The 13,702-nt window shown below is 41.9% G+C and overlaps 1 protein-coding gene across 1 annotated transcript in view; it reads right to left on the reverse strand.

Annotated features, from left to right (window-relative positions):
• tnr (tenascin R (restrictin, janusin)) overlaps positions 1–13,702 on the reverse strand; it is a gene marked incomplete at its 5' end in the record, with an annotated part of 186,932 nt that overhangs the window by 9,915 nt on the left and 163,315 nt on the right. Inside the window, 2 exons of the mRNA XM_084056814.1 lie at positions 9,332–9,428; positions 10,847–10,998. Coding sequence (XP_083912940.1) covers positions 9,332–9,428; positions 10,847–10,998 — 249 coding nt within the window. The remainder of the gene's footprint in view (positions 1–9,331; positions 9,429–10,846; positions 10,999–13,702) is intronic.

Genomic DNA, 13,702 nt, shown 5'->3' on the forward strand with positions numbered 1-13,702 from the left:
TATAAACGACAAGTTACTTCCGCGCGCCGCTGACGCTATAGCCACAGCTCTGTAATCGAGTAAACACAACGGCACCAGAGCACAGCTCGCCAACACAGCAGCCACGTCGGACTTTCACAATTTACGGGTGGCGTAGGGCACCTATCATTGCTCACTCCACAGTTTCCACGTCGCAACATCATTTATTCCACTCACCACATTAAGGACAAAACGGACGGTGAATCACTTTCGTACCGTTTAGCGTGCGCACCACCGACACCGAACGGCGACGGCTTGAGGCAACAGAGCCGAAACAACACGAGCGGCCACCATTGAACTCTGCCCATCTCCTCCACAACAACACACACGCAGCTCCTTCGCTTCAACCCCCCCCCCCCCCCCCCTTCTTACGTACCTCCTTTGTTCCACCCAGGCCGTTACTTTCACTTCACTCATGTCTCCATCACAATATGTCCGTCCTTCACGTGCCATGCACACCCCAAACACACAAACACACGGCGACGGCCACACTACAGCACGCTGGCACATCTGGTAAACAAACCAGCCTAGGTTCATGACACCAAAGGACTCGACAGTGATGTCATCATTATGCAACCCGGAAGTACAAATACCAAGGATACGTCAGTGATGTCAGTCGGGTTGCCACGTTCATGCCAGGTTTTCAAAAACAAGCAAACCGTGCATGAAAAAAAAAAAACAGCCGAAGGGGTCCGCCATGTTCCAGGGGGGTCCCCGGGGGTCCCAACACTCACAGGGGGTCGGCGGAGCACCAGGGGGTCCGCGGACCACCAAGTTAAAAATCAATATTAAATTTTTTCCCCCCAATTTTTTTTTTTTTTTTTTTTCCTTTTGGACAGTTTTATTCCGGAGATTTCGGTACCCCAATATACACGCGCCCACGCTGGGCCCCGTGCGCGGCTGGGGTTTCGGGGGGCGTAGCCCCCCGAAACTCTAGTATATTATAAACAAGATGTACTGTATGTCCATATTAACCCACGTCTCACATGATCAGATCCCCTATTACATCATCGATTCCATCGGCAGAGGGTTAGAATCAAGTCAGCATGTTCAGGTCTTTTTCAACAGACAAACTCAAGTAAGCTTGTGATTGGCTGGACTGTAACCGAAGTCCATGCCTGGTCTAAGGCGCTCAGTGTGACTGAGGTCAGGTCATATGTCTGTCACGTTTTTGTTAGGGACCGCCCTTAACAGCTTTTTAATAGTTTGTGCCCCAAACGTCAGATCTAATTGTCTTTACTGTCTGGGAGACTACATCAACCCCAATGTTCTGACGAATCAGAGAGAGTTTCTCCTATGAGGCAATCACATCAGCGCATTGTACTTCAATGTCTTTTATCTGTTGGATGTCTATTTCAGTTTCATTTCATTCGTCAAGCCGGTAATTCCAGTTAGGGTCTTAGAGAACTCATATTCTATCACCAAAATGAAGAATGAAGAAATAAACACCCAAGAGTGATTGAATATATATAAATGATGAGTTATCTAAGACCCGGACTGAAATTACTCGCTTGAAGAATGAAATGAAGACTGAAAGACATCCAACAGATAAAATACATTGAAGGACAATGCGCTGATGTGATGAAACAGCTCTCAGAAATAATGGTGACATAATACTGAGCAGAGTCAAATTTACATTTTGAGCAGATCTTCCTTTCTGGAATATAAAATATGTTGCCTGTCTTGGACATCCATGTGGGTTGTGTTATGTTGGTAAGAGAGTTTTATATAATGATATCTGAACATGAAGGTAATATTAGAAACAATTAAAAGTCCCCAGCAGCTAGTAAGACATGACATTATGCTCCTTGGGTTTTCAGCGTATAGAACACGTACAGCCTTTAAATAGAGGCGAGGACAGAGAAAAATAACTAGCCCTGGTGTCAAATCATGACAAATGGTTTGTTATTAGGATAGATACATCCCTTGGCCTGGAGGGCCACATTCCCATAGCCTGGAGGGATCATTGCTCTGCAATTGGCTAAGTAGTTCATTGTTAGGCCAACTGGCCACCAATGGCGTAACTTCATCAGTCACTCTGTGACTCAGTCAGACAGACATTGAGTTTATAGGGCCTGCCCCGCCGCTGTGGTCCGACTAACAAAGAACAAGATAATGGTCACATATTGTCCCCAGTCATTTCTTTCTTTAACTTTATTACATCATCAAGACGTTGTGTTCTGCACATACTAAGGAAAGGTCAGCAGGCAGGGAAAATGGATTGGCCGCCAGCAGTAATAAAAACAGATACTTTAAAACAGTTACAGTAATAATGACAGCTTAATTTCCATATTCTTTACTGCTGGCCAGTTAAGGACCTGTTCTTTTCGCAGTGAATGGATTTAATATCAGTGTTTATGGCTCCATACAACTGAATGGATTGCTGTTCAGCGCACAGCAGCGGTGATTAGCTAAATGTTGGCTGTAATGTTTCTCTGGGGTCATAACAGCTGTCCGGCCCGCACAAAAGAAGAATGAAGGTCAAACATGTTGACACTGCATAAAACCTGACCTCACCATCTGTACTACATTTTGTGCAATGACCTTTTTGTTACATAATATGAAGATCATATTATTTTCATGTTATTATTATCATTATTATTATTATCCCCACACCTTTGTTTTCTTTTCTTTTCTTATACATTGTATTTTTTATGTGCACATAATGTGAAAGGTATTCACTCCTCCTAACTATTAGGAGCAATTGGCAAGTGCCATTAACATTAATACATTGGATGTGTGTGTGCACGTGTTCATCTGCAGATGTAATCATGTAACAGAGTGTGTGTGCGTGTGTGTGTGTGTGTGTGTGTGTGTGTGTGTGTGTGTGTGTGTGTGTGTGTGTGTGTGTGTGTGTGTGTGTGTGTGTGTGTGTGTGAGAGAGCGTGTGCGTGTGCGTGTGCGTGTGTGTGTGTGTGTGTGTGAGTGTGTGAGCGTGCGCGCATGCAGTATCAATGTATGTGCTAGGAAGTGATCCTAGATGCAAAGGTGACACGGATTCATCTGGAATTAAGGGCTGTCACATTTTACATCAAAAGGCCCCCATAAAATAAAAATAAAAAACAATGTTTGAGCTTATCTTAAGTTGACAAGATGACCCAACACAAGCCTTAAGGCACATGTGTTTCATCCCACGGTGAAACGCATGTTCCGTTGGCTACAACAAATGCTTAACAATATGTGAGGCAAGTCTCTTCCAAGCTTATTTCCTAAAAAAAACTTAAATATGCACAATCAAACGGCATGCTGCTAGCCATTTCATGGGGCTTTTAAATGCACAGCGACATTAATGTACATTGCACAATATAGATAGTATGGGTGGTTAGCTTACAGTAGCTGCCTCCACATGAGAGGTGTTAAGATGTGAGACATCATTAATCAACATGCTGTGAGTACAGGGACTTGCACAGTAGAGTACCATTAGAAGGTTTCAAATCAATTTGAACAAAGTAATTACTACTTTTGACATTGTTCGTCATAATAACTGTGCAAAACCCATTAAGTTATCCACAGCCAGTGTGTCTGTGCATAAAAGTTTACATCACAGACCTTAAATGGGTAGAAAGGACTCTTCCTATTGCATCTCATCTGTGCCCCTTCCACTGAAAAATGCTGATGACTTTTTAATGGAAGAGGAAATTGTACCATATGTGTGGTTATGTCAAAGCTCTGTAGCTCACATATGTTTCCTGCAGAACGAGGGTTACAGTAGGTAGGGGAGAGCCGCCTCAATTGTAACGCGTCATGGTTGTAACATGCAAGTTTTCCCTTGATTGGTTATGATACATTATCTTATCACATCCTTGGTATGAAAACAATGTACTGTAAAACAGTTGCTTGAATGAAATATAATTGATTTAAGCTGAAAATGATTTGTTTAATGCCGTTTTTTAGCAGTGTTACATTTGTAACTCATGCTGTTACAATTAGGTCTCACGAGACCATACCCGTGGCGGGATATGCGCACATGATCTGGCAACCCGGGAGCCAGCAAACACAAAAACGCTAATAAACAGCTGAGATTTCGTGTAATCGGAAAACGGGCTTCGCTTTTAGGTGCACATGGTAATGGTCAATGGCTGTGGGCAAATTCAGATCAATTGCTCCAGCCACTGAGGAGAAATGGGCAGAACCCATTTTGGGCTCACCATGCACCACGCACCACAACAGAGGTTTGTCAAATTATAGGAGGATATGTGCTTAAAATGTAACATCGGAACAACGTCCACTTTCGGTTTAATAACTCACGGCCTGTTTTATCAATTGAAAAACGTTAAGTTGTTTATGATAGCGGACATGTGTAGGTCCTTTGCTTGAAGAGAGCAATGTAGCAAAACTTTTACAATTACAATTTTACAAACTACAATTGAGGCGGCTCTACCCTACATTTGAAATAGAATGAAGGGGTGATTGCATAATATCCACTCAGAGTAGCATTACACCAGCTTTCTAAACTTCACATTTGTGAGTAAAACTGTCCAAATAGTCCACCAGTTCACTGAGCAGAACTGTAGTAATGGACATCTCTGTGCACACATGGCGGGCCGGCTTGGTGCAGCAGACTGAGCATTGCTATGCAGTGCTAACAGGATGTAGCGTTCCCTGCTGTTCTGTAATCCAGTGGCAGAGCTTGGACGGCTGGTCGCATGGGAGCAGACAGGGAGCGCTTGATTTGACACAGCCTGAGGTGACATTAAGCCGCAGCTTTTATGGACGTACAGTATGAAGGGGGGGAAAGGAGAGGAGAGGGAGTAAGTGCATCTCAGAAAAAGGTAATGTTATTATCCCCTACAGCATGAAAATACACAGGCTCAAAATTATATTTAGCTGTCCTTCTATCCTCGAGTGCTATGACAGAGGATTCATTCTCACAAGACTTGATTCCCAAACAGGGTATGAGTTAAGCCAAGGGGTAGATTTTCATGAAGAATAGTTTATTGTGGCCTGGCATGTGGCTTTTTAGAAGAAAATACATTCAAGAATAAGGCAGAAAATATTAAATTCCTCTGTACTATGAGGTGCGTGACACTTAAAATCAAAGACTTAGATGCAAAGAGTTTCCTGCATGTTTCTGCATGTACTGTATTTTGTGCTGTTTCAGTAGCACTGGAACAAGAGAATATCACAGTATGAACGTCTTTATCAACTGAAACAAGCCTCTAATGTTAATATTTATCAGCAGCACAATTGATGGTTTGTTTGCACAGACACTGGCAAATGGCTGCTCTTTTGTCTTGAGGGTCAGGCAAGCGTTGGTATATTGTACAAGTCTAAAATTGAGGTGACACGCTTTAATCACGGGAAATGTGTTGCTCTATTCAAGTGACATTTTGTAAAGCATATCACTTGACAGAGAATCTCTCTCTCTCTCTCTCTCTCTCTCTCTCTCTCTCTCTGTGTTGAATCATATACAGTACAGTAGCTCAAGAAATCCACACGCCAATGGCAAACTTATCCGCCTGAGTCCTGCACTGAATGTCGCTCTATTCAGCTTGTTTCACTGAATACCATTAGATCTTTTTAAGTAAAAAAAAACATGTGCATACAATAGTCAAAAGGATAAACACAAAAAAGCTCGAAGGCTTATTTCCATTGTGGTCCTTTCAAAGATGGTTCAATACACACCAGTAATATATAAAAGTGATGTATCTGGATGATGTTACAATTAGGGCATAGTTATGAATAGGTCCTGCTATCATTCAGACATCTTTTGTGTGAAGATTTAAAATTGTCCTTTGAGACCATGGATTTAAGACTTTTAGTAAGCCCATTCCACATGACAGCTGCTGAGTATAAGAACGTGCTTGTGCCCTTATTACTGTTAAATTGGCATGGTACAAAGTCTGTAGAGCTCCCTCTGGTGTTATACCTGGGTGTCCCTGACCTTCACAAAATAGTTGACTAGTTAATTGGGTACCTCACTGTTCGTAATCCTGTGAACCATACACATTTTCGTGTGAGATATTCTCTCCCCGACTTTAAACGTGCCTTTACAGTCTACAACATCCAACCAAAAATTGTAGTTAGTTAGGGTAGATCAAAGATCAAAATCAGTAGTGTTCATCCTGTAGGCAGCAGTGCTTTGGGAAGGCTAATATTTGACCAACTTTTCCATACAGCATGAAGATGAAGCCACTGCACTGACCATGAAATTAGCCCAATTGATGCAATAGGCAGAAAAGCTAAAACACAATTTATGCTTCTGTTTCAAAATCAAAGAACGCATTTATTAATCAGCCCACTTGAACATAATTTATAAATGATGAACTAAAAGGCAAAAGAAAGCTTGGCAAGAAAGCTCGCTCTCGCTCTCTCTCTCTCTCTCTCTCTCTCTCTCTCTCTCTCTCTCTCTCTCTCTCTCTCTCTCTCTCTCTCTATTTTGACCTGTGTGCTTTGCTTTCAAATCCAATCACACTTTATTTACAGTACCCTATATAGCACATTTAAAAACAACCATAAGTGATGCACAAGTAAAAACAAAGCAATAGATTCAAAGCGAGAGAGGTATGTATGTGTATGAACACAAACATAAAACAAGTGTACAGTACATGTCATGTACATGCTCTACATACGGTATGTATACGGTATGTAGAGCATGTGCACGAGACACACACAGACCTATATGCACAGACCTATATATCGGCTGTCCGGCAAGGACCAGCTAACTCCAAAATGTTCATTTTTCAGGAAATGAAAAAAACAAAACAAAAATTGAGTTTTTGTTCATCATTGATAAGAACAGCTGAATGGACCTCCAAGCTCACAATGAGGTTGGAGGTCAAAAGGGGGTGGAGCCTGGAGTCAGCAAAACCAGCTAACTCTACCCACCTTTGCTGGAGTTAGCTGGTTTAGCAGAAAGTTTGAGGATCCAATGGAGTTAGTTGGTTTTGTCAGAAGCACTTTTTAATACTTTTCATTGGTTCAATATTTTTTTTACCAACACACAGACGTAAAGGGTGTTCAATAGCACTGATTTATGGGGAAAAAAATGCAAAAGCGGAAAAAGGGAGTTAGCTGGTTCCTGCCGGACAGCAACGACTTGTACACCTATGTACACACATGCAAAGATAAAAGGTGAGAGTTGTGATGAACATTTAAATTAAGTTCAGCTGTGGTTAAAAGCGAAAGAGAAAAGGTCTCAAGTAAAGACTTAAAAACCTCAGACTGGGCAGATCTTTCTCTAGCCTACATTACCCACCGCCTATGATCCTGCAATCTGCCCATTAGATTATGAGATACCATGCATGTGTGTGTAAAACAGACATTTTGCCCTGAGTATGACGTTAGAGGAAAGGTCATACTGTAGGGTGACTCCTTATGGCTTGGGTTCTTGCTCTAGGGAGCATTAATACCTTCAACAAGTGTCATAGCAATCTGGTCAATATATATCCTAAGGGTGTTGCTAGACTCTAGCAGCACCCTTATGAACCATGGGTGACCCCATGGCCTTTCCTCTCATAGCTAGAGGAAAGGCCATGGGGTCACACATGGTTAATAACGATGTTGCTAGAGGAAAAGCCATGGGGTCAACCATGGTTCATCCTCTGGGGAGCATGGAAGGGCATATCAAATTCCAAGGCAATCCAGTCAGTAGATTTGTAGATGTTGCGTTTCCACTTCCTCCTCTAGCTTTCTTGCAGTCCGGCTCCAAACCACCTATGGATCCGTAATTACACCTCCGCCACTCGAATTGGCAACTTGTGTTTGACGTGATTTAAATGGAAGCTCATAGTGGACTTGCCCACAGTAGCTGAGGCCAGCTGTGCTCCTTAACCACTTCAGACATACTTTGTCATACGACAAATAGTGGAAATGGCAGATTTATTAGCTCACTACGCATTTGAAATGTTTTGCCTATAATGGCATGCCGAAAATATGGAAGCTTAGTGCACTGTACAGTTTTAGTGCACTTCTTAGCAGATATTCCCCTAGATGAGGCTCTTGTGGTCAAGAGACTGGGATGCCCCCCCCCCGGGATGCCCGGGATGCCCCCCCCCCCCCCCCCCCCCACCGTGCTATTCAATATTTGGGAGTTTTGAATAATGTTGTACACTGTGTGTAGATCTATAAGCAACATATACCACACAGAATCACACAAATCATAAAAACCCAGGTTCCAGGTAAAAAAAATAAAATGCAGCTTTAGGATTGAGGGAAGAAAATAGAAAAGACAAGGCATTTTATTTTACACAGTAAGTATTGTGTCCACTACTGACACTAAGTGTCTGTCACTATGAATCAAGTGCAGCATGTGAGACGATTGAGTGGATGAGTGCTCTAATGGTTTGAGGAACCGTCCTGATCACAGATAATAGACTCTCATACTGAGTCGAACGCTGGAAAAAGATTGCACCCCATCCAGCTGACACTATAAATTAGAGACACATTAGGGCTGAAGCCCCTGTCTAGGAAGGTGTATTGGTATTTTGGTGTATTGGTTGCCTCCACAACACATACACACACACAGCAAACAAAAACAGACACTGAACACACACAACAGATACGGTAAGCGCCTGAAGTACGAGCCACAAGGTCAAACAAGAAGATGTATTGTACACCCAGTGATAATTGATCCATTTCTAACTCTAAGAATGTACAAAATGTAACCAAATGGACCCATGTGTACATTCTCAGAGTTAAAGGCATTGTAGGGAGTTCAGACATAATCAAAGAAAAAAACTGTTGTCAAACACCGCCCCTCCAGCAGTTCTTTTCCCCGACCACCAGGGGGTGACGCAGGGGGGACTTTTTAAATGAGTCATGCCCAAAATAGGTTGCCTTATGCGGATACAATTCGCGGAAATGCCCGACCCTACGGTTCTCTGAATTTATATTTTTAAATAGGCTCTTTCATGATAAATTGACCACATATATGAAGCTAAACAACTAAATTCTATCCAAACGATTTTTTAAAAGTAAATTATGTGCCTCAAAAAAGAAGTTTGAGAGCGTTTTAAAACCGAAAGTAAAAAGTTGATACGGGCACGGACGCGCACGGACACGCACATGCGTGCGTTAATTTACGACCCGGACATAAACAACATGAACATAAACAGAAGGGAAAATACGGATTTCAGACAGAGGACTGTGTTTCAATGAAGGAAAACACCCCAGCATCATTATATAGTGGCTGATAGAGGGGAGAAAATGCTAAATATATATATATACGTATTTTTTAAATTTAGGCTTAATGTTCCCTACAATGCCTTTAAATGAACACTTTGGGTTTTCCATTGTATGATTATCACATGCATTGTGAGCACGGTGTAGTCTGGCCTCAAGCTGATTGCTGTTGGTGACATAAGGTTCTTACCCAGCCAGAATTCATCCTCTAGGTTTCCAAAGCCCACACGATAGTCACTCCACTTCCTGGAGAAGTCTGTGAGGCCGTTCTGTCGTCGCTGGAACACCTGCAAAAACACCAGAATGTGACACTGTTTACTGACATTTGTGACCAATCATCGATAGTGTTAAGTGTCCGTCACACACGATCAGGCACGCACGAAAGCAAGCAAGCGAGGACGCACACACAGACAAATGATAGGTGACTTGCAGAACATCCAATGGTTTAAAGTACATTTACTCAAGTACTGTACTTAAGTACAATTTTGAGGTACTGTGGAAGTTAGTGAGAATGAGACGAACAGACGGAGTATGGAGTCTCTGATCTTTACTTCCAAACATTTGCATCATGACACACAGGTAATTCACTTCCCTATATGACCTCCTAATCTCCTCCCATTACCACCCCACCAATCCATTCTGAGGTGAGATACCTCCATCTAGTGTCCACATATAATCACTCTTTGGTGTCCACCACACAGGCCCCCCCCCCGAACACTCAGAATTGACATTCAGTGCAACAATAAACCCCCCAAAACAGTACACCCAGTGTCTTTAGTCTTTTTTAGGAGGTCTGACCATGCGGCCATAGCGACTGTATTTCACAGCCACAGGGGAAAGGGAAGGGGTAGAGATAGGGGCAGGGGGACGTCCACGCCGCCGTTGAAACCTCGCCGGTGGACAAACGGGTAACCACGGACGGAGGGCATGGGACAGGGGCAGCCTTGGGCGGCCGGCCGCGGCGTGGGGGCTGAGCCAGCTCCACCGGCTCGTCCGGGACCACATGAGCAGGCTTAAGGCGATCGATCGAAATCCGCTCTTTCTTCCCCCCCATGTCCACCACAAAGTTCTTGGGGCCCGCCTCTAGGACGCGAAAGGGCCCGTCATAGGGAGCCTGCAGTGGAGAACGGTGGGCATCGTGACGGAAGAACACGTAGCCGGCAGCCATCAGGTCCTTTAGGTCCTCTTTGGTGTCCACCACAGTACTTTACTTTCTTCAGTATTTCCAATTTTCAATACGCTCTACTCCACTACATCTCAGAAGCAAATATTGTACTTTTTACTCCACTACAATTATTTGACAGCTTTGGTTACTAGTTACTTTATTTAGATTTAGATTATTATCACAAAACATACATTACCCACTTCAGCCCTATCTATATTTTGGCCATTTGAAAATAGCCATGAATCTACAAGCTCACAATGCGCCGCATCTGGCATTTTCAACTTCAACTTTTTGAACTTGTGAAATGGGACATTCTGCACAATGAGTACTTTTACTGTGGTACTTTAAGTATATTTTGATGCCAATATTTTTGTACTTTTACTCACATTTTGAATACTGGAATTTTACTTGTTACAGAGTATTCCTGCATTGCAGTATTTATAGGCACGCACGCACACAAGCAAGCAAGGACGCACACACAGCCAGACACACACATGAGAGGTGACTTGCAGAACATCCACTATAAAAACTTTAACTTACAATCCACCCTCCCTCGTCGGTGGTCATGTCGCAGTAGACCTGCACGCCCTGGCTGGGGTCCCTGTTGAGGTAGATGGTATAGACCCCACTCAGTGTCTCTCCATTCAGTAAGTGCTGGGCACAGTTCTGAGGTGTGCTGAACAGACGGCTCCCTATGGGAGAAAGAGAACAAGGGAAGTAAGGTGTTCTATATACGTACATTACAGCAGTGATTTACAAACATAGGGCCGTAATCCATAATGGGTCATGGAACCATTTTTAGGGGTCGCTGCTAAATATCCCATGTTTATAACTTTCGTACATTTACAGTATGTATTTATTAAACAAGAAATGACTAAAGTCATAATATAGCCGCTAGCGGCAGGCTTTTTGTGCCCCAATCTGCCGTTGAGAAATTGAAAATTAAAAAAAAAAAATGGAAAAAAAAAACTTTTTGAAAAATTAAAAAAAAAAAAAAAAAAAAACTTTTTTGAAAAAATATATGTCCTTTTGAATATGATTTGACATTCATATTATTAGCAGCTGTATTGTGTGTGTGCCCCCCCCAACTACTCAAGTTAAAGTATCAATACTGCAATGTAGAAGAACTCTGCCAAAAAATGGCATACCTCAATATGACATTTTGCGGCTATATTATGACTTTGTCATGTCTTGTTTTTTTATAGTGCTGTAACATGTTATGGCCTAATCACTGTCATTCAAGCATAAATGTCTTAACATTAAAATAAAAATAAGTAACTGGTATAGGACTAGCCTACCTATTGTGGTACAAAACAAGTCCTTCTGCAGTGAATTACAACATTAGGATTGTGCAGAATTCAAGAAGCTTTATTTGTTACTGACTCATAAAGATACAAGCAGCAAAATGTTGTTGGAAGTTGTACCACAGATGGTTCTACATATAATTGATATAATGAAGAGAAGAAAATATTAAGCAAGAAAATAAAATGGACAATAATAACTAAAATAAAAATAGCCTACAGATATATACAGTTTTAGGAATACTCTGGGACTTGTCTTAGACAGGCATGTCATCAGTGGTGTAAAGTAACTACATGTACTCAAGTACTGTATTTAAGTACAATTTTGAGGTATTTTTCCCTTTACTGTTGTATTTCCAGTTTTCAGTACTTGTACTTCTACTCCACTACATCTCAGAGGCAAATATTGTACTTTTACTCCACTACAATTATTTGAAAACTTGAGTTACTAGTTACTTTGCAGATATAAATTATTACATTATAAAACATACATTAACCACTTTAGCCCTATTTTATACCAAGGCTATTTGAAAATAGCTGATCTACAAGCTCACAGCGTGTCGCATCGCGACGCGTTGTGAGCTTGTAGATCTGCTATTTTCAAACATTTTTGTACTTTTACTTTTGGTACTTTAAATACATTTGGATACCAACACTTCTGTACTTTTACTCAAGTAAATTTTGAATTGCGGACTTTTTCTTGTAACAGAGTACTTCTACATTGCAGTATTGATACTTTTACTCAAGTAAAACATTTGAGTACTTCCACTGCTCCTCAGAGTTAAATCAACACTGAAGGGAGCCGCGCGGCTGTTGTAAATCACAGATGATTAGAAGATTCTCCGCTGGCCGACTTTTTATGACTTAATGACTTTATGACTCTCAGCCTCTCACTCTGTCCTCTCACTATTACGGTTAGCATAGCATGTTGCTAACACATCAGCACAGGCAGTTGAATGCAACGTTGGCTTCTGAGGAAAAGCAACAACGAGGGGAGGCGGGTGCTGCGAGTGACGTAACGGCCGTCCATTGGCTTTAAAGTAGTGTCTTCCATTGGCTGTAAAGTAGTGAAGGACAGCCAGGACAGCCAATAGACAAATAGGTGTCGTGAAAACATGTCACGGATGACGATGTCTGAGGCTGTTTGTAGAGCCGCAGCGCTTTCAGCTCTAGCGGCTAAAAATCTTAGGATTTTCAGAAATTAAAAAAAGGAATTCCGGGGTGGAAAAAGTGAAAATAGAAGATCTACAAGCGTGTCACATTGCGAGACATGTCATATTGCGAGATGTGAGCTTGTATTATAAATACCATCAGATATAGAATCAGTCTCAGATTAGGGACATCACTTAGCAGCAGAAAAAAATGTCCTCTGCATTTACCCATCATAACTATTAGGAGCAGTGTGTGCCATTAACTCATTGCCTGCCATGGACGAGTTAATTTGTCAAATTCTGCTATGGCTCAGCCTGCCAACGACGAGTTTGGGCGAGTTTTGAAAAAAAAAGAAAATATATAATTACACACAGAACCAGAGATAACGCAATCCGAAGATTTACTGATCCATTCACTTCCTGATTAAATTGTTACTTAAAAATGCTGTATCTCGGCTCCGTTTTTTTTTACTATGTATTTTTGCCAGAGACATGCTATTTTCAAAGGCGTATAAAAGCGAACGGGAGGTCGCGATGACATTTTTTTTTCTTTTCTTCGCGAAAGCACAGTGAAACCATCTGTGATTAGCAACCATCAGGGGATCGATCATACTGGAGATAAATATTCTGTGACTACTTGAAAAGGTAAAAAAATCTCTGGCAGTGGGTGAGTTTTTTAATGTATACACTCTGGCAGTTAAAGAGTTTTAATACAGCGCCCAGGGCACAGTAAGTGTCTTGCTCAGGGACACTTCAACACTTCGACTGGGGCTGGATTGCGAACCGTGGACATCCTGTTTCCGAGACGGCCTCTCTAACCATTCCATTCAGCTATGGCTGCCCAGATATTAAACGTGTAAGACTATACATAAGTGGTAGTGCCAGCGCAGAAGACAGTGGAGTGTAATCATAGTCATATATACATAAAGTGATAATGCCTGTGT

This window comes from Gymnoscopelus microlampas (assembly GCF_963454915.1).
Source record: "Gymnoscopelus microlampas genome assembly, chromosome: 5".
In the NCBI taxonomy this organism is placed as follows: domain Eukaryota; kingdom Metazoa; phylum Chordata; class Actinopteri; order Myctophiformes; family Myctophidae; genus Gymnoscopelus; species Gymnoscopelus microlampas.